This window comes from Hyperolius riggenbachi, chromosome 3 (genome assembly GCF_040937935.1).
Source record: "Hyperolius riggenbachi isolate aHypRig1 chromosome 3, aHypRig1.pri, whole genome shotgun sequence".
In the NCBI taxonomy this organism is placed as follows: domain Eukaryota; kingdom Metazoa; phylum Chordata; class Amphibia; order Anura; family Hyperoliidae; genus Hyperolius; species Hyperolius riggenbachi.
The window spans coordinates 472,396,883-472,418,732 of NC_090648.1; the positions used below are offsets into that span (position 1 = coordinate 472,396,883).

Sequence of the window (21,850 nt, forward strand, 5' to 3'; positions counted from 1 at the left end):
AGATCTACCTTTAATTGGAGTCACCTCTGGCCAGAGCAGGGACAAGGTCCTCCAGCACCCAATGCTGAGACACCAAAGTGCGCCCCTCCACCCCTCCCACCCCAGCTGTCACTCACTCATTGCTGTTAGACTAAGGCCCGGTTCACATTAGCGTTCGCTATACGGATTTTCCGGATCTGATCCGGACCGCATACTGTACAAACGGAACGTACGTTCCGCATACCAATGTAAAGTCTATGCGGACGTTCACACGTGTCCGTTCCGTACAGTACGGAGCCGGACCGGATCCGGACTCTTTTCCAACATGCGCTATTTTTTGGGTCCGGATCTCCGGCCCACACACCCGGACCGGAGCCGGACCTGAGCCTGACAGCACCATCCGGAACACAGAAACCAATGGGGAACGGAAGGCACAGAACACACTGCCTACAAAAACCTGACGTTCTACCCCACTTCCTAGGCGTATCCAAGCAGCCATTTCGGATGGGGACACATGGGCCAAGCATGTCTGGAGTGGAGCAGCAGTGACAGACGTGCTGGAGCTGTTTGGCAGAATGTCGGAGGTGGAGGTGAGGCCTACAGCGGAGGAACCTGATTCTACAGGTGCACCAGGTGCACCTTCTGCTGACCCCAACATTCTTTTATTTAAATTTAACTATTTTTTGCCCACGGATCCGGATGGCAGCCTGATGCATGCCTGATACAAACGGACCGGATCCGGATCGGAACCGCACGGTTCTGATCAGGATCAGGTCCTGATCCGATCAGGATCCGGTCCGTTTACTTGCCAAAACGCAAGTGTGAACAGGGCCTAAGAGGGCCACAGGGCCCACAACCTCCCCAACACCTTAATATATAGTTATCTGGCTTGCAGTCATTGCTATGTATCCCCTTTTCTTATTTCTTTCTGCTTCATACACAATTAGGAATGACAGCTGAATGAATTGTGCGCCCCCTCCTACACTGCGCCCTGAGGCTGGAGCCTCTCCAGCCTATGCCTCGGCCCGGCCCTGCCTCTGGCTACCTAACACTAAATGGCACCGGTAGCTACTTATGCCAGGTAAGGGATGAGTGACAGGTGGGCCAGACAGCACACTTGCGGTGCAATTTGGCTTGGGTTTGTAGATTTATGAAGGGTGAAGTGTAGGGAGCCAGGACATTTGTGCCTATAGGCTCTTGTGATGTAAAATCAGGCCTGGACATAGTACATCTTGACGCTCGTGTACTAAATGTTTATACAAAAGATGTAACTTGGAGGTCAAAGACAAAACGTCTACACATATGGTCCAGACTGGTTTATCTTGTAACTTGTGTACTTGGCTGTGTACAGAACATTGTCAGTGTTTGAGCTGCTGTAACTGTGGGCCAATAAACAAGTATACATCACTATATAACCATGTCCTTTCCTCTTTGTGTTTCAGACCTTCCAGAGACATCTTGCCAAGGCCAGGCGAGTGGTGGTAGTGGGGAATGGAGGCATTGCGCTGGAACTTGTGTAAGTGTTGTGTGCTTGGATTGTCAGCTCTGTGTGATCAGAGAGAGGTGACTGAGATGCTTCGTAAAGAAGCCATCAATTTGTAGCCACCTCCGATCTGTTGTGCAGAAGGTAGAATCTGCTCTGCTAATCTCAGTCAATGTTATTCGCAGTGCTCCCTGAAAGCATTTTTTTTCTTTTTTGTGACTTTACAAGTTGTATGTTCTTGCCAAATAATGTTCAATAACTGCGCCTCCAATGGTCAAAAAAACAGTGGCAAAAAAACCAGTCCGGATCGCAGCAATGCAAGGGTCACTTCACCCTGTGAGACAATCGGCAAGTAAAAACCACTGTGCTTCCAATACTCCACTTGTATTCCCAGCAAAAGTCACCCTGAAAAACAATATTACAATCTGCACATAGTGCTGAGTACTGCTTGGGCTAGTTCACATATAGCACCCCGTGCTGCACTCCTGCGGGTAGTTCCACCACCATGGAAGGGATAAGCAGATTCCCCCTCCCCCTCCCCCTCCGTGATTTCACTCACCAGAAGTGCGTCTTGCTCAATTGCCTGTAGTGTAGGTAGTCAGCCAAGGAGGTCATTACTCCAGTAATAACATCTAAAATCTTTATTAAAAGTCAGGGATGACCGATAGGACCGGCATACAAACTGGCCGCTTGACCGAGAGCAGCACGTCGGCTTCGGCTCACCCTGCTTCCTGTGACGTCAGTCCTACACGTTTCGTCACGCTCGTGTCTCATTCAGGGGCTGAATTGCCTCTAAGGTAGTGCCAACACTGCCTGTAAGTCCTCTGTTGTATCCTTTTTAGCTATAGATCTGAACAGTGGCATAGTGGTTAGTCCTTTTACCTTGCAGCGCTGGGTCCCCGGCCAGGGCAATATCTGCACAGTTTGTATGTTCTCCCCCTGTCTGCGTGGGTTTCCTCCAGGCACTCAGGTTTCCTCCCACATCCAAAAAACATACAGATAAGTTAATTGGCTTCCCCTAAATTGGCCCTAGACTACCATACAATACACTACACGATACATAGACATATGACTATGGTAGGGATTAGATTGTGAGCCCCTTCTGAGGGACAGTTAGTGACAAGACAGTTTACTCTGTACAGCGCTGTGGAATATGTCAGCGCTATATATATACACTAAATAATACTCTGATTGCTCTGTCTGTGTCCTCCCAGCTATGAGATTCAGGGCTGCCAGGTGGTTTGGGCAGTGAAGGACAAATCCATAGGAAACACCTTCTTTGACGCTGGAGCTGCTGAATTTCTCATCCCTCAACTGAGATCTGATAAGCCAGACACCCTCCTGGCCTGCAAGAGAACCAAATACACAGTGGAGCCCCCTGCAGGTGAGTTGCAGATGTGACCTGTTCATTGTGCTATTCCCACTGACTGGTTCAACACAACATGCATTAAAGCGTACATGAACTCAGAACTTCCTCTCTGCTCTAAAAGATACACCACAGCATAATAACCTCTAAAGAAAAACATGTCTTTGTTACAGCAGATACAAATCCTGCAATAAATCTCCAGTATTTCCACTTCCTGCTTTCATGGAAGCAGACATATTGTTAACATCCTGTGCTTTCAGATGAACTTCTCTGCCGTGGCAGTCAGGTGACACGGGAGAGATCACATTTACAATTAGTCACAGATGAGGGGGAATTAGACAGGCTAAACTCTAAATACATACAGGGTGCATCTCTCTGTTTTCCTTCTTCCCTGTGCAAGAGTTCAGGTCCACTTTAACTCAATGGTTAGGTTTATTTACTATTTGACTTATAGTTCTAGCAATACCAATACACTTGTAGTGATAATTCATCTGAAGTTATTGCTATTGGTGAAGGAATTGTTTAAAGTGGAAGTTACATGTCTTCAGATAATGACTCCCCTGTCAATTGTCCAGTGTTGTGTATTATTATGTTAGCACTTTATAAATAAAAGTTTAATCATGAAATGGATTGGCCTACATCATATGGAATGGTTGAATTGTTTACCTAAATTCATGTAAGTGAATCATGTGGCTTACAACACACCTGAAATAAGAGGGATATGGCGGTTGCCATATTAATTTAATTTTAACCACCCTGGCGTTCTATTAAGATCGCCAAGGCGGCTGCGGGAGGGTTTTTTTTTTTTTAATAAAAAAAAAAACTATTACATGCAGCCAACTGAAAGTTGGCTGCATGAAAGCCCACTAGAGGGCGCTCCGGGCGCGTCATTCTAATCGCCTCCGGCGCTCAGAAGTAACAAGGAAGGCCGCGATGAGCGGCCTTCCTTGTTTCGCTTTCCTCGTCGCCATGGCGACGAGCGGAGTGACGTCATGGACGTCAGCCGCCTCCGATCCAGCCCTTAGCGCTGGCCGGAACTGATTGGTCCGGCTGCGCAGGGCTCGGGCGGCTGGGGGGACCCTCTTTCGCCACTGCTCGTGGCGGATCGCCGCAAAGCGGTGGAGATCAGGTAGCACATGCTGCTGGCAAAGTGCCGGCTGCGTGTGCACCGTTTTATTTGGAGAAAATCAGCCTAGCAGGGCCTGAGCGGCACCCTCCGGCGGTAATGGATGAGCTGAGCTCGTCCATACCGCTAAGGTGGTTAAACAACACCAGTTGCCTGCTTGTGCTGCTGATCCTCTGCCTCTAATACTTTTAGCTATAGGCCCTTAACAAGCATGCAGCAGATCAGGTGTTTCTGACTGACGTCTGCCTGGATTAGCTGCGTATTTGTTTCGTGTGTGTGATTCAGACACTACTGATGCCAGGAATACTACTGACAGCCAGGTAACTGGTATTGTATAATAAGAAAATATGACAGCCATCATATGCCTCTCACTTCTGGTGTGACTCAGCAGAAAACCGCAGCTTCCCTGCACTGATTGGAGGGATATACAGCAGTCCCTAGTATCCGTCAGTAGCGGGGACCGCCTGATGCCGCATACATGTGCTTGCTGGTTACTTGAGCAATACTTGCTGAGCCTCCAGTGATGTCCTGTAGCCTTTCTGTTGCTCCTAGCGGCTTTCCATCGTCCTCCTTGCATGGAAGCCGGCTTGTCACCTGACCCGCATTGGGTCACATGACACGCACGGATTCCAGAAGCCACTAGGAGCTATAGGAAGGCTGCAAGATGTCCCTGGCTGAGCGGTGAGTATTTTAATGCCTGCATACACGCGAATATGTTATCCCCTCAGGCTTGCAGGTTAGTTTGCCTGAGTTCCGGATAACTGGGACTTTGCTATAATTGGGTGAGGGGCGTAGAGTACAAGCTTGTGAAAAAAAAAAAAAAAATGAACAGTAGAATATCAGATAGGAAAGTTTTCTTAAATTTTCTCAAGATCAAGAAGATCTCAGCACAAACATTTCTCATCACAATGCACTGCTAGCCAGCTCAGGGTGAACATTTTAAAAAGGGCGTTGTGGTAACGCTAGCTAGCGGAATATCTGTAAAATTATCAATATTCCACTACAGTAGAATCTGGTTATAATAAACTCTGATATAGTACACCTCTGGTTTTAATAAGTTCCCAAGTCCTGACCATGCACCTGCCATGCACCTGTAAAAAGCTGACGGATTGGCCAGGTCCCTTGAAGTGTACTTTAAGTCTACTGTACTTAATTCCAACCTTCACCCATATTTTATTATGGCCTAACCTTATTCTCACACAAGCCCTCGTTCTTGATGCCTAATTGTAACGGAATTCTAACCCTTCGGACCCCCCCCCCCCCCCCCCCCTGCCGATGCCTGAGGACTCCTTGCTGATGCCTGACCCTAATTCCTAAACCTAGAACCCATACTCCACTTACCTCTGCCAAGGCCTAACCCTATCTGCTGAGTGCCATAGTGCACCTATATTAATGGTTTTGCACTCACCATTTGTAGCTGCAGTTTGTATAGCTGGTGGCCCCAAATTACCTATAATAGTCTCTAATAGCAGCTATTAACATGGGTTAATAGTATTAACCCATGTATTACCTCTGGTGCCCAATTTAACTGCTTCTAGCCCAGGGGACATAATTACATATTCTGGTTTTATTTTTATTTTTTTAGGGCAGGGAGAGTCCTGGATGGGCAGTGCGTTGGGGCCAGACTGGCATGAGGGGATGAATCTGAAAGCTGCAGAGGGGGTGAGTCTGCAATCACTGGACACACTTATCCTGCTGGAACCATTTCCTGTGTCACCACCTGTGTATGCTCTTCTCCCTGCAGGTCTCCCGCTGTGTCCACATAGAGGGGGAGTGTGAGGTGCTCAGGATCCTCTCACTTGGGGAATTCAAGAAACTGAATATCCTGGCACAGACTGTCCCCAGAGGAAATGATGCAGAGAGCAGTGCCACCTCCCACACTGGTAGGTATTATGGGATGCGGAATCAACCATATTCTTGATTGTCATTTTCTCTATAGGGCCCAGAGCCTTCCCTTTCCTTAGGTAAGTATTCAACTGTTTTGTTTTTGTTTTTTTCTATAGTTTCCCATGGATTTTAAAGTGAATCTGAGCCGAAGCTCGGGTTTAAAATCTCCTCCTCCGTGCTACTGCACATGTGTGGGCGGGCTCAGTCGGCTATTTGCGCACACTTGAACCAGGAAGAGGAGCTGCGCAGCCCCAATGTGATTAGTGACAATGCATTGTCGCTAATCTTCTGGGGGGGGGGGGGTGGTCACGCTTAGCAACGGGGGACCAAGGAATAGCGAGGGAAGCCTTAATAGAATCCTGAGGCTTCCCTCTCTTAAGGTAAGTATCTGATTTTGTACCAGAGCTTTGGCTCCGGTGCACTTTAACCACCTGAGCGGTCTGGACGAGCTCAGCTCGTCCAACACCGCCGGAGGCTGCCGCTCAGGCCCTGCTGGGCCGATTTTAATGAAATAAAAAGCAGCACACGCAGCCGGCACTTTGCCAGCCGCGTGTGCTACCTGATCGCCGTCGCGTGCAGCGGCAAAAGAGGGTACCCCCAGCCGCCCGAGCCCAGCGTAGCCGGAACAAACAGTTCCGGCCAGCGCTAAGGGCTGGATCGGAGGCGGCTGACGTCAGGACGTCGGCTGACGTCCATGACGTCACTCCGCTCGTCGCCATGGCGACGAGGTAAGCGAAACACGGAAGGCCGCTCATTGCGGCCTTCCGTGTTACTTCTGGCCGCCGGAGGCGATCAGAAGAACGCATCCGGAGCGCCCTCTAGTGGGCTTTCATGCAGCCAACTTTCAGTTGGCTGCATGGAATAGTTTTTTTTTTATTTAAAAAAAAACCTCCCGCAGCCGCCCTGGCGATCTTATCAGAACGCCAGGGTGGTTAACTACCTAACGACCACATCACGCCAATGGGCGTGAACGCGGCGGCAGCCCCAGGACCGCCTAATGCTGATTGTCGTCAAGTCCTGGAGCTGCAGTTTACTACGGAATGCGTGCACGCGCATGAGCGGTCGTTCCCTGCTGGTTCACGGAGATCCGCTCTGTGATCAGCCTGCTAGCCGTTATCGCGGCTGTTTCCGGAAGAAAGGGGAAGTAAATCCCCTTTGTTTAACTTAGTACAGCGCTGTAATCTCCTGTAGGGTTGTATGGGGGACACTCGGCTGTCCCTCAGAGCAGCTGGGGAATGAAGCCCTCTCTTAGGCTGATGCCTATGAGAGACGGGGAATAGAGCGATCGCCGTCCTATGGCAATTTAGAACGCCGAAGGAGGGAGGGAAAAGCCTCTCTTTTTGTAATAAAAAAAATAAATAAATAAAGAGGGCAGCAGCGATCAGAGGCCTCCTAAGAGTGTCCTATTAAGGACAAAAAAAGAGGAAAACTTCATTTGTGTGCTTAGTTGTAGGGCTGTGCAGCACGTTGACAAAGCTGCACAGCCCTCTATTGTGAAAAATGGCCTGGTCACTAGGGGGGTGTAAGCCTGTGGTCCTGAAGTGATTAAGGATGGGCTGGAGAGGTACTAGCTGGTTCAATGGTAGACTGGAGGATGTTTTCCAGCTGGGACATGATGAAGGCTTTACAAACATCAGGAAGGAGCGATGTGTCATGCTACATTCGCACTTGTTGCATTGCTCTTCATCACGGTTCGCTCGTTCGCAGCTCCCCCATCGCAGTAGCCATTAGTCTCAATGAGACATGACACACTGCAGTGCAACGCGGCGGAAGTGGTCACAACGGCGTACACTCCGCAGTATGTTGTCGAGCGGAACTGCGCGGCAGGCATTTGCGCTGGGGCCTATGGCAACTTAGCAGTCTATTGTTGGGCGGCGGTTCGGTATGCATGTGCCAATTGGGCGGAAAACAGTGACATACTTCCTGCCAAGCAGGGAGAAGTCACTGAGTGGGGGGCGGAGCTATGCATATTAACCTGTTTGCGCATTCTGCCGCAGGGTAGTTTGAACGAGGCAAGGTTGCAGTGCGATTGTCCTGCCCTGGGCTTTCTTGTGGTAAAACAATCATGTAAAAAGTGTAAAACTAGCTTGAAATGATTTTTATAGAGCACAAGGAAGCAGATTTAAATTAGAGTACCAAATAAAAACTTTAAAGTCTCAAACTATTCTGGTTAATTGTAAACAAATGTGCTCTTTTTTTCAATCCAAAGAGTTTTATTCTAATTTTCTGGTTTAGGAGGAGCACCGAACATAATGTGTTTTAGTGACTGGATGGTGTAATGGTTAAGGGCTCTGCCTCTGACACAGGAGACCTGGGTTCAAATCTCGGCTCTTGCTGTTCAGTAAGCCAGCACCTATTCAGTAGGAGACCTTGAGCAAAACTCCCTAACACTGCTACAGCCTATAGAGCGGGTCCTAGTGGCTGCAGCTCTGGCGCTTTGAGTCTGCCAGGAAAAAAGCGCAATATAAATGTTATTTGTCTTTGTGTTGAAGAAAGCTTGACTGTTCATTGAACTGCTGTGACTCTGGCGCCCTCTCTTGGTGAAATTCTAAAATCAAACATTTCTTTGGAACTGAAAGTCATTTATTTTTTTGGAACTGCGTGTTTTTATTTTGGGGTATTAATTTAACACTTCCTGTATAGCTCAGAACAAGATTTCCGTAAGATATTTGGAGGTATTCAAAAACTTTTGCAAGAACTAGGAAGTGTGCTTATCTTGTGATGCTTTGTGTCTGCCTTGTACATTACCCATGAGACCTTGCTGTGCACTTTCCAATACTTCTGCATTGTGCATTACCCATGAGACCTTGCTGTGCATTTTCCAATACTTCTGCATTGTGCATTACCCATGAGACCTTGCTGTGCACTTTCAATGCTTCTGCATTGTGCATTACCTATGAGCCCTTCCTGTGCACTTTCCAATACTTCTGCATTGTGCATTACCCATGAGAACTTGCTGTGCACTTTTCGTTGCTTCGTGGTGAAATCATTTTCAGGCTTTGATATTTCTACCAGACTTATGCTGGGAATACACGGTTCGTTTTTGCCTTCGTTTAAACCTTCGATTCGTTCGGTAAACGAATCGAGTGTTGAAAACGTATGTGAAAATAGTCATAATCTCATTATAGTTTCGATTAATAGACCCCAAAAACGAACGACTAGTGATCGAACATGTTTGATATTATCTCTCTTTATCCATCTAATCGAGCCATTGGTAGGCTTGATGGCTGTTCAGATCGATTATATATTCGTTTATGCTAGTCCGTCCCTGTAAAAAGGGATTTTCGTTTCGTTTCTTTGCAGCCTTCGATCATTGGAAAAACGAAACCATCAGAATCGGAAAAAAAAACTAAACCGTGGGTGGTGATATTAACCGTATGACTGATTATTTCGGGATCGAAAAGGACAAAAGGCACAATCGAAACGAAGGTTTAAACGAAGGCAAAAACGAACCGTGTATTCCCAGCATTAGAAGCTTATGTCAGTTGGGCTGTGTAGAGGTCCCTGTAGGAAGCCTGCATTGTTATGCTAATGCACTGTGGTCATTCAAATCCCTGCACAATCTGGGCCCTGGATACATGAAGGACCTGCTGAAGCTGCACCACACCTCTCACAACCTCAGATCAGCAAGTTCTATAAACTTGGTCACTCCCAGAGTGCACCTCAAAAAATCTGGAGATAGAGCCTTCTGTCATGCTGCCCCTACTCTTTGGAACTCCCTGCAACACCCAGTAAAGACAGCACCATCCCTGGAGCTATTTAAATCCAGACTGAAAAGCCACCTGTTTAGCCTGGCATTTCCAGACTTATAAAATTCTTCCTCTGTACCACGATGGTCGGAGCCATGCTTATGCGCTTTGAGTCCCATGGGAGAAAAGTGCTTTACAAATGTTGTTTGTTGTTGTTGTTGTCAGGGTTCATTTGTTATAGTGAACCAGAGGCCAAGCTAATGGTAAAAAAACAGACCTAAGAAGAAGGGATCCTCCAGAGGCTTCCTGTGTCATCCTTGCTGCTGCTGCCTTTTCACTGGTACACTCCTGAAGATAGTGACCATGCTCCTCTTTATGCCCGAGAGCAACCGAGCCTGCACTGTAGCCCGGAACTGCTTGTGCACGAGCGGCTCTAGCTTACTGCAAAGGCGAGGCTGTACTAACGCAGGTGTAGTACGGTCGTGCACGCAGCAGCAGTGGTCCGGAGGACAGCGTGGCATGCCGCTGCTGGATCCAGAGGCTTTCCTCTTCTTAGGTAAGTATCTGTTTTTCACTGTTGGCTTCACCTCTGGTACATTTTATACTGCCATCACTGATACACATACAAGGATTGCCACCCGGCGGGATTAGTACCCGATCTCTTGGCCAACATTGTAGGGCTGTCACTGTACAGATGCTTGGCAGGCTAGCCACGTGTTCTGTTGCTAAGCGGGAGGGGCAGAGGGCTGAAGGAGATTGACATGCCAGGTGAGTGGAGTGGGGAGAACAAAGTTCTCGGCTGGTGATTGGATGAATTGATCCGCCCGGCTGATCACTGGCCGAGGCATCAAGATTTTTGGCAGAGGAAGACGTTATTGGCCGCCTTGGCCAAGTTTCACCTAGCGTGTGTTTGAAGCTTGAGGGTTGCATCGTATGTTTTGTGACTCGCAGCAGTGATGCACAAATCCTTGGGAACAGAAAAGGATTGCGCTGCTTAGGTGCCCATGGGGATGTACAGAGGCCTGGCTAGCAGGTCCTCTGACCCCATTCCCTACATAACCTTACCAAAAAAAGTGTCCCACTTTACCGTAATCATGTCTTCTCATCAGGGACTGCCCTGTTGTGTATTTCAGAGGAGTGGCCGGTGTATGTGGAACTGACCAATGGAAGGACGTACGGCTGTGACTTCATCATCAGCGCTACAGGCGTGGTGCCGAACGTGGAGCCCTTCCTTACAGGGAATAATGTGAGACTGCTGAATGTTATGTCCTTGGTTTTATTATTTTCAATCAGCTTCCCCGCTACACGCCACAAAGCAGCCCATTGAGGGAAAACTAAAAGTGACCATTCTCGGTCATATCTGGGGAAAGAAATCACTACAGCAGCATATTCTTTAGAGTACTACTGTAGGGGGAAAAGAGTGGAACTTACCTGGGGCTTCTAATGGTCCCCTGCAGACGTCCTGTGCCCGCGCAGCCACTCTCTGTCAGTGACCTCTGACCCTCAGCTAGTTTAGCGGTGCATGCGTAATAAAACATTTTTGTCTGTAAGACCGTGCTTCCAGTGTTCCCGCCATCTCATGCACTTGCATGTCTCACACTAGGGCAAGTGGGAAGATGTGCAGTAGAAGGGGATGAAGCAGAACAGCCTAAGCCTAAAATGTGTTACTGCTCCTGCTCTGCTAAACTAGCTGAGGGTCTTGGGTCGCCTGGCTGTCCTGCTGATCCTCTGCCTCTAATGCAGGGTGGGCCGTTTATATGGATACACCTTAATCTGCCCATATATATGGATACACCATTTTATGTGAATGGTGAAGTTAACAAACAAAACCACCGCTATTGGTCTGACACTAACCCACATTGGATGGATCCCTCCAACACTGTTGGAACAAAAAAATTGATGGTATGGGGTGTATCCATAGATAAGGTGTATCCATATAAATGGCCCACACTGTACTTTTAGCCATAGACCCTGAATATGCATGCAGCAGATCAGGTGCTCTGACTGTGGTTGGATTAGCTGCATGCTTGTTTCTGGTGTGATTCAGACACTACTGCAGCCAAATAGATCAGCAGGGCTGCCAGGCAACTGGTATTGTTTAAAAGGAAAGACTTATGGCAGCCTCCCTGTATTTCTCGCTTAACGTGCTTTAAAGGACTTCCGGTGCGAGAATGGGGAAACAGATTTTACTCACCTGGGGCTTCTTCCAGCCCGTCGCCGCAGCCCCGGTCATCTGCGTTGTCCCGCTGGCCGCCTGTTAAGATTGCAACCCCGGCGGCGGGTTGCTCTTCTACCCCTGCACTGGCATTTGTGCCCGCGCGTACTGCGCAGGGGCAGTACGCGCCAGATGACGAGGGGCTGGAAGAAGCCCCAGGTGAGTAAAATCTATTTCCCTATTCTCGCATCGAAAGTTCTTTAAATGCATGGAATAAGAAATCTAGCACCTAAAATATTTCCCAAGCAAACTTGCACAAGCTAAAATACAATATGGTGCATGTACCCCCATGGAATACTAAGACAGGGAACACCCCCCCCCCCCCCCTCCCCTTTATGTTGAACTAAAGCTCCCTACCCAGCAAAACCTCTCCGCTTCCCTCACCCCAGCCTCTCTACTCACTGATGTTACTTTGCACCATCTCTGTTATTTGCACTGTGTTTAATGCCGTGTGTGCTGCAAACCATTTGTTGTGCTTGGCGAATAAAGTTGATTCTCATCTTTAGTTTGATGTGGCAGAAGATGGAGGTCTGAAGGTGGATGACCACATGCGGACGTCTGTACCAAATGTGTATGCCGCTGGAGACATCTGCACCGCAGGCTGGACGCCAAGTCCTCTCTGGCAACAGGTAGGTTATCAGGACTAGTGATGGTCAAGTAGATGCAAATAACTTCAAGTTGATGCAACATTTTATGCAAATTTATGCAGCTTTAAAATGAACCAATCGAATTTTGCCTCAGCAGGATTTGATTGGTTCATCTTCAAGCTGCATGAATTTGCATATAAAAGTGCATAAATTTGCATCAACTTGACCATTACTAATCAGGACCTCACATACCTGGAATCTGGGCTTGTTTAAAGAGAATCTGTACTGTAATATTCTTACAATAAAAAGCATACCATTCTATTCATTATTTTCTCCTGTGCCCCTCTGTGCTGTTTCTGCCACTCTCTGCTGCAATCCTGGCTTGTAATTAACAGTTTTAGGCAGTGTTTACAAACAAACTAACCAGCTTCTAATAGGCTCAGCTAAGCATAGTGTGTGAGTCATTCAGAGTGTGCAGGGGGCCTGCAGAGGGTGTGTATCGCTTCTACCAATCACAAGCAGCCCTGCACATTCCACACAATCAAGCCTTAGCCCGACAAACAGGACAGAGGAAAGATACATTGATTTATTACAGAGACAGTGCAGTTAGGAAAGACTGCAGTAAGCCAGAGCAGATTAGAACAGGCATAGGAACTTATAGGATAGAACAACTAAGGCTGAAAAATTTGTTACAGAGTCTCTTTAAGGCAGTAAATGAGACGAACCCTATTGATCTTATTCCACAAACTATTGCACAAGCCTCCAACTCAAGCAATGCTCTATAAGGACTCTTATGCTACATACACACTTGAAAGATAAATGAAAGATCACAGACCAAGTTTACCCCCTTCCATGTAGTATGAGAGCCATAGCTACACGGTCTTTTCTATGGAACTGAACTCCCCATCAGATAAAAATCTTTGCAAGATGCTGCACACAAAGATGCTGTACACATGCAACAGATCAGTATCCGCAAAAGATCTGTTCCTGCAAAAGATCCGTTCCTTCAAAATGCATTCATAGTCTATGATCTGCAGATCCTCATACATACCTTGTTTAACAGACATTCATCTGCAGATCAGATCCACCAGGATGGATCTTCAGATATGCAGATGAATGTCTGTTAAACAAGGTGTGTATGAGGATCTGCAGATATCATAGACTATGAATGCATTTTGAAAGAACAGATCTTTTTCAGGAACTGATCTTTTGCAGATACTGATCTGTTGCATGTGTACAGCATCTTTGTGTGCAGCATCTTGCAAAGATTTTTATCTGATGGGGAGTTCAGCTCCATAGAATAGACTGTGTAGGGTATGGCTCCCATACTACATGGAAGGGGGTAAAATTGGTCTGTGATCTTTCATTTATCTTTCAAGTGTGTACACACCATAACTCAGCTGAATGCGCTTGTCCCTGGAAAAGGAATGAGTTCACGCTTCTCTATCGTATCTACTCTCTATTATCTCCTGAAGTGTTACCAGCATGAAATCTATTAAAAATGTATAAAACTGAGAGCTGTAGAATGAAATATAATCCAAGTGACGGTGGCTTCAGGAGGTGGAGTGCCTTCTTTCCCTATCACCCCACCTCCTAAGGCCACCTTCACTGGGATTGTACCTCTTGTATGTTTGGGCTGGTGCACACCAAGAGCGCTTCTGAGCACTTTGAAAAGTGCTTGGCTAATGTATTTGAATGGGATGGATCTCTTGAGCCCGATGTGATTTTACCCAAATGCAAACGCGGGTCCTGCAGGATTTCTGAGGCGATTCAGCCTCAATGTTAAGTATAGGAAAGTAAAGTAGGTGAAGTGAGGAGCACCCTTAGCAAAAGCAGGTGTGCCTCGACCCCGTCCCAGTGCCTCTTGGGACAAGTGCAATAGAAGTAATGGATGGGTCGGCACCACTAAGTAGTGCAAATAGCTCTTTTATTAGGTCACAAGCAAGAAGTTTTAAATCAGGATGATACCATTTATTGGCTAACTACAAATGAATAAGAATAAACAAGCTTTCGGCCTTGCAGCCTTCGTCAGGTTTACATCCTGTTAGTTTGCAAGCTGGTGGTACAGACAGCTTATATACATGCAACATCAAAAGGGAAAACAGATATTTTTTTCAAGCATAAATACATCATTAAGATGCCTTAATACAAACAGACCATCTAAATGGGGTAAGATAAGGATCCTTGTTTACTTTATTGCTCACAGACCTGGTATTAGGATTGACCCAGAGGTATCGTAAATTCTTAGTTCACAAGTTCAGCTAGGGTGGCTGAGACAGTTCATATATCATCAATCTCATACCAATATAGAAAGTTGTTGTCCTTATTCAGACCCTTCTGCACAGCTTTGAAACAATTTATAAATTTTGTTTCTGCTATTAATCGGTCATTTGACGTTTTGAAGCCGCCCTTCAGGGCAGTGACACGAAGATCATCCATGCTGTGTCCGTTGGACCGAAAGTGTGTAGCAACTGGGAGTCCAGATTTGGTATCCTTAATAGTGTGCCTGTGTCCATTCATACGTTTGCGCAGAGTTTGTCCAGTTTCTCCCACGTACATAACATTGGGGCATTTAGCACACATGATCAGATATACCAGATTGGTGGACCCACAAGAAAATTTACCTTGTATTCTGTACTCCTGTTGTGAACCTGGTATCGTTACCCTGTCAGTGGAGTAAATGTGTCTGCAGGTCCCACATATTTTTTGTCGGCAGGGTGATGTTCCGTTTTGTTGAGGCCTATTCAAAGAGCTCCTGACAATCATCTGTTTTAGATTGTGTGGTTGCCGATATGACAAGAGTGGAGGTTTAGGGAATATCGTTCTCAGTCTGTAATCCTTGTGTAAAATGGGATGAAGTTCCTTAGCAATCCTCCTTAAGATTTCCAGGTGTGGGTTGTAGGTGACAACCAAAGGGACACGTTCCTCTTTCTGGTTTTGCTTATATTTCAGGAGTTCAGTCCTGGGGATGTTGCTGGCTTTCCTGATTTGGGCCTCAGCCATGGGAGGACTGTAACCTTGTTTAATGAAAGTGTTCTTAAGGTGATCCAGGTGCTTGTCTCTGTCCATCCTGTCAGAACAAATCCGGTTGTACCTTATAGCTTGGCTGTAAATTATAGAGTTCTTAATGTGCTTGGGATGAAAACTGTCATATCTTAGGTATGTGGGACGGTCTGTAGGTTTGCGATACACAGAGGTTTGTATGTTGTTACCCCTGATGTATATGGTGGTGTCCAGAAAGTTAATCTCTGTGTGAGAGTAGGTAAGTTTCAATTTGATTGTAGGATGGAAGGCATTGAAGTTCCTGTGGAACTGGAGAAGATCATCCTCACTTGCGGACCAGATGATTAAAATATCATCAATGAAGCGGAAGTAGGCCAAGGGTTTTATGCCACATGCATTGAGGTATTCCTCTTCGATTTTAGCCATTTTTTTCCTGTTTTATACAGGAAGTCACGTCAGAGGCTAGATAGAGGAACTTCCACGTTGGAGCGCACGGAAGGTATGTTTCTGCCGCTGCCCGCCACCTGCATATAACCACACTATTTAATGCTGGAGGTGAGCGCAGAGGGGAGCGCCCGAGGTGAGGGAGGTGGGCCCGTCCCCCCTCCCCACCGACGTGCCAGCAAGCTCTCCCCTCATGCTGCGACCCCTCCAGCCCCCAAAAACGGCCCTGAGCGGGCCCGGGGAAAGGGGTGGCCTAACCTAACCTGCGGGGTGCTGCCTGTCGCTCACTACCTAACCTGGGGGTCCCTGTCACTCACAACCTAACTGTGGGGGTCCCTGTCGCTCACAACCTAACTGTGGGGGTCCCTGTCGCTCACAACCTAACTGTGGGGGTCCCTGTCGCTCACAACCTAACTGTGGGGGTCCCTGTCGCTCACAACCTAACTGTGGGGGTCCCTGTCGCTCACAACCTAACTGTGGGGGTCCCTGTCACTCACAACCTAACTGTGGGGGTCCTTGTCACTCACAACCTAACTGTGGGGGTCCTTGTCACTCACAACCTAACTGTGGGTCCCTGTCACTCACAACCTAACTGTGGGTCCCTGTCACTCACAACCTAACTGTGGGTCCCTGTCACTCACAACCTAACTGGGGGTGCCAGTTAGCCCAGCATCACCACTAGCCAACCAGCCCAGAATCACTGTCAAAAAGGCCACAGCATCACCAACAGTCAGGCCAGCATTTACTTCAGCCAGCCCGGCCACAGCATCACCGCCAGGCCTTTCAGCCCACACATCATCCCCAATCCAGCCAAAAACAGTATTGCCAGGCACAGCAGCCAGTACAGGAGAATTCAGAAGCCAGGTGAGAGGTGTCTACCATATTAAGGGGGCATTCTGCCTATTTATGTGAAATGGTGTCTATTTATGTGCCTCATGACTGCTGAATTTGTCTTGTTGGGGGCCTCGTGATTTGTTGGGGGCCTCATGATTGCTGAATTTGTCTTGTTGGGGGTCACATGATTGCTAACTGCGAGACTATGGGAAAAGCTGAATCATCATCATATGAGACCTACTTTTTTAGCTTTTTAAAACAGAGAATAAAACTGGGAGGTTCTAAAAAAAATGAAAATATTTTTCAGGAGTGGATGAAATTGTTTATCTTCACAGTTTATTTTCAACTTGGATTTTCCATAATGTTCATGTATGAGTTAAAACGTTTGTACAGTATTTAGTTTAAATTGCTGTTGCCACAAGGGGGCCCAGTGATTTCTAGTTACGCCCCTGACTACTACCTAAACTGGGGACACCTATAGACCTGGCTACTTATACTGTACTTAGAGGGGTGTGGGAATGTTGGAGTGGTGGGTCCTGGAGGAATGTTTGGGTGGGAGGTCCGAGGTCTGTGGTGTTGGAAGGTCGTGGGGGGGAGGGGGGCCCATAAAAATGTTTGCTATGGGGCCCAGTCATTTCTAGCTACGCCCTTGGTTGCTGGACTGTTTTTTTTGTTTTTGTTTTTTTTAACTGATTTCTGAGCACGCTGCGTATGATTCTGTGCTTGGAGGTGAGCCCTTTATGCAATGCTGAGCTGTTTGGCTATCTGCACCCCACCCGGCGATCACTGAGTGCTGAGTCTCGCTGTTCTTTGTACCGATTTATTTTTAAAAGAGACTCCAAAGCATAGAATAAAGTGTGATATGACCTCCCTCCCTATAGATGAGGCTCTGGACACAGGCGCGGCAGATGGGATGGTACGCAGCAAAATGCATGGCGGCCGACCACCTCGGGGAGAAGATCGAAATGGATTTCTGCTTCGAACTATTTGCTCACGTCACCAAATTCTTCAACTACAAGGTACAGATGTTATACAGCCCTTTACACAAAGACCTGCTCAATGAGTTTCAGATTTATCTGACTTGGAGCACATCTGAACTGTGTCAAAATGTTCAATTTATAAACATGGTGGGCTACAGTACACACTACTCATCGTCAGGCATGATCCCTGCAGTTTGGATTCTGCTTTCTGAACGAAATAACGGAACTTTAACCCAGGATTGAATTCATCCCAATCAATAGCTGATACCCCCCCTTACCCATAAGAAATCTTCACATTTCTTGAATACATCATCATGGGGGTCTGGATGGTTGATACTGTGGTGAAACCCCTCCCACAGTGTGATGTCATGACAATGATCCTGGCAGTTCACTGTCTGAACCTTGTTGCATTATAGTAAATAACTGCTTTTTCCAACTGGAAAGCAAGCAAGCAGTATTTCCCTCTGTGCCTAGAACTCTCAGTAACAAACATTCCGTACAGATCACCTAGCAGAACTAAAGATAAACACTGACTAAATAATCTATAAATGAATATTGTAAACAATATGCAATTTTATTCATTACGTTATCTGCACTACAGTTCCTCTTTCACCACTTAATGACAAGCTGACTTATAAAAACATCCTGCTAGAGCCTTTTATTGGCTCCAGGACGTTTTTATAAGTCAGACAGTGCTGCTGTCGATGACATGCCTCTGTGCCCCCATGCCCTGCCCTTTGCCCCGCTTTCACCCCTCAAAATTAGCAGCTTGTCGGCAACTCAAGGGGAAAGGGCGTCCCTAGTAGGAGAGGCACTCCTGCTATACGCCCACTGGAGGCGTTCCTAAAAATGTTTCCCCAGCTGCCATTGGGCAGCTCTGCCTCCCCGCCTCCATGCACTCAGCTCTGTGAGACATGCAGAGCTTGCAGCATCGTGACCCCAGGGGTCGTGAAAGTAAGTCATTGCAGGTCACAGGAGCTTTAGAAAGTGACAGGGATTGTGGCTACCTAATCCAGCCAGTCCCACACATTAGGTAGCTTGTTTTTTTTTTTTTTACTCTACAGCAATTTTTCTAAATCCTGTGTATGAATGCTTAATAAATAGTTTGTACACTGGGAGCTGCACAACCTTGTGTGAAGTTATGGCCCTTCCATCTGAGCAGTGGACAAGTGAACATGTCCCTTTGGGGCCCCTATAGGGTCCCAGCATAAAGGGAGAGCATGCTCCGAGCGTAGGGGGGGGGGCGCGGAAATGCCCCCACCCCTCCCCGCTAAGCTCTTCCTTCTGCTGGACCCTATACAATTAAATAGAAGTCCCCCAAAGTACCTGTAGCAGGCTGGCAGGAAGAGGACAGCAAGCGGGCAGCCGGAGAGCATAGGCGCTAGTACCATCTGGTACTTCCGCCCTCTCTCTGATGCACTTCCTGTTTACATTTGTAAGTCGCGTCAAGAGAGAGCAGAAGTACCGCGATGACGTGTACGAGGGTACGCGTCATCTACATGATGACACGTACCCTTGTACGCGTCATCGGGGTACTTCTGTTCTCTCTTGACGCGACTTACAAATGTAAACAGGAAGTGCGTCAGAGAGAGGGCGGAAGTACCAGATGGTACTAGCGCCTATGCTCTCCGGCTGCCCGCTTGCTGTCCTCTTCCTGCCAGCCTGCTACAGGTACTTTGGGGGACTTCTATTTAATTTTATAGGGTCCAGCAGAAGGGAGAGCTTAGCGGGGAGGGGCATTTCAGACCCCCCCCCCCCCCCCCCCGCGCTCGGGGCATGCTCTTCCTTTATGCTGGGACTCTAAAGGGGGCTTTGTTCAGCCGGACACGGCTGTGTTCGGCCGAACACAAAAGGCCTGAGGTGTTCGGGGAGTGCCGAACCAAACCCGAACAGGCCAAAATCCGGGCGAACCCGAACAGTGGCGAACACTGTTCGCCCATCACTAGTCACCACCTGTCAGCTGCTCTCCTGCACCGGCCAGGCACCTGTTAGCTCTCGGAATCTGTGCTGTACAGGCAGCCGCACTCAGACTCAACATGTCGCGGTTATCTGCTACCCAGTAACACCATTGCATGTCAATCAATGCTTGACATGTGTGGTGTTACAACCGCTGCAGTTTTGCTGCATTTAAATTGCTCCCTAATTGCACTAACGGGTGCCAGATGGGAAACTGAACTGCTTGGCAAACGCGCAATTAACCCTCCTGTCAGAAAGGGGACTTAGATAGGAACTTGTGTGCTCTGCAGAGCAATTGCATTGTTTTTATAATTTGACCACCAGGGTGCAGCACTGACCTAACTCTTCCCTCCCGTCCAGGTGATTCTGCTGGGGAAGTACAACGCACAGGGCCTGGGATTGGACCATGAACTCCTGCTGCGCTGCACAAAGGGAAAGGAATACGTGAAGGTGGTGATGCAGAACGGACGCATGGTGGGGGCCGTGCTAATTGGAGAGACAGACTTGGAGGAGACATTTGAGAACTTGATGCTGAATCAGATGGATTTATCGGCCTATGGAGAGAATCTGCTGGATCCAGATGTTGACATTGAAGATTATTTTGATTAGAATATTTATTGGACTGGAGTAGTGGCGGATGTGAGATGATGGTTTTGTCTGAGCAGGAAATATTTTATCACACTGTATAAAGTTCCCTGTGTGATGACAGCCAATCCTATTCAATCAATGACACTGGGGAAAGGGAGGAGTTTGGTGGGCAGAAGAGTTTCTACTTCAGAATCTTATTTGACTGCCACGGTGCAGCACAACACGGCTGTATCCTTTCCTTGCCTTCCTGCTGGGTGCATCCGGGCTGCAGTGGGCATTGGGGAACTACAAGTCCCAGCATGCTCTTACTATGCAAGATATTCTGGAATGAGTGATGGGTGAGAAGTTTACTTGGCAGCTACTCAACTGCACATTGGCCTCTTGCCTGTGTGTAAATTAAATCGGATGCCCTTTTCTTTACAACCACAAGGTTATCAATTTTTGGTAGATTGCTTACTAAAACTGTAATTGGGCACAGAGCAGGATTATCAATCAGGCAACCTAGGCAGGTGCCTGGGGCCTAGTGGGTGTCAAGGGGCCCACCAGCCACCTTATCCACTTACCAAATAGACCACAAGGAGGGCCTAAATCTGCTACCTTGCCTACATCTTAATCCATCTCTGATTGGGCATGACACTAATTTTCACAGAACAGGCAGGATTCAATAGTCACTGAGCTTGGTATTGCATTGATTGGAATAATTCTAACATCTGTAGTTCAATTGATTTTTAATTTAGCTGATATCTGATCTAGATCAAGTTTTGCAGGGTTATAAAGTTTATAGCTAGTTTTGCAGGAGTCTATTGCGTGGTAAAAGCTAAGGCCTCTTTTCCATGGACTGTTAGGCAATTAAATGCCTTTCAAACTCTCACAACAGCTCACTGCTGCCTGGTAACTGCTTGCTGAGCACACAATTCAACTGCCTGTGGAAAAGAGGCCTAAAGGTAACCATACATCTAGTGATGATGGGTAGATAATCAATAATACTTCCTTTTTTATTATATAGCGCTTTTTTCCTGTTGGACTCAAGCGCACTCAGTAGGCAGTAGCAGTGTTAAGGATTCTCGCCCAAAGAACTCCTAACTGAATAGGTGCTGCTTACTGAACATGCAGAGCAGAGATTTGAACCCAGGTCTCCTGTGTCAGAGCCCTTAACCATTATACCATCCAGCCACTATAGATCCAACCGACCAAGAGACAAATCTCTCTCAGATCGAATCTTATAAAGAGATCTGTCGGCTGCCCATTCACCACAGGCAGATTTCCAATCAATTCCAGCATAAAATCTCTTGGGAATAGGCCAAGTCCACTGCATCTCTGCTGTCCCCTATTCAGTGTATAAATGAACCCTCATGTGTGCATTCCTACATTATCTGTCCTGTGTCGCCCACCCTATAGTGCCTATCCATCTTTGGAATCTGCCGCTCTTACATTAGCAGTATACACGCTGCCAGACCATAGCATGTGATGGGTTTTGTCGTCACACAGGTGACACGCCAACGGCGTGTATATCGCTAATGGAAGAGCCACAAATTCCGAAGCTGGATGGGCATGGTGCTGACAAAGACAGGTAAGGTATAACTGCACACACCCAGTGGGGGAGGGGAGAAGGGTACATTTATACACTGGGCGAACAGCACCTGGGGTTTCATCAGGTCTATCCAGATAAGGACCGCAGGCGGCGCAGATTTTCAGATTTGACAAATAATCAAA

At 47.3% G+C, this 21,850-nt stretch overlaps 1 protein-coding gene across 1 annotated transcript in view; it reads left to right on the forward strand.

Moving 5' to 3' along the window:
* The window catches only part of PYROXD1 (pyridine nucleotide-disulphide oxidoreductase domain 1), a 32,967-nt gene extending 12,710 nt beyond the window's left edge, over positions 1-20,257 (forward strand). The window contains exons 5-12 of the mRNA XM_068278035.1: positions 1,422-1,495; positions 2,677-2,846; positions 5,540-5,616; positions 5,699-5,837; positions 10,664-10,776; positions 12,252-12,374; positions 17,495-17,632; positions 19,910-20,257. Of these exons, the coding sequence (XP_068134136.1) occupies positions 1,422-1,495; positions 2,677-2,846; positions 5,540-5,616; positions 5,699-5,837; positions 10,664-10,776; positions 12,252-12,374; positions 17,495-17,632; positions 19,910-20,158 (1,083 nt within the window). The 3' untranslated portion in view covers positions 20,159-20,257. The remainder of the gene's footprint in view (positions 1-1,421; positions 1,496-2,676; positions 2,847-5,539; positions 5,617-5,698; positions 5,838-10,663; positions 10,777-12,251; positions 12,375-17,494; positions 17,633-19,909) is intronic.
* Positions 20,258-21,850: the final 1,593 nt, after the last annotated feature.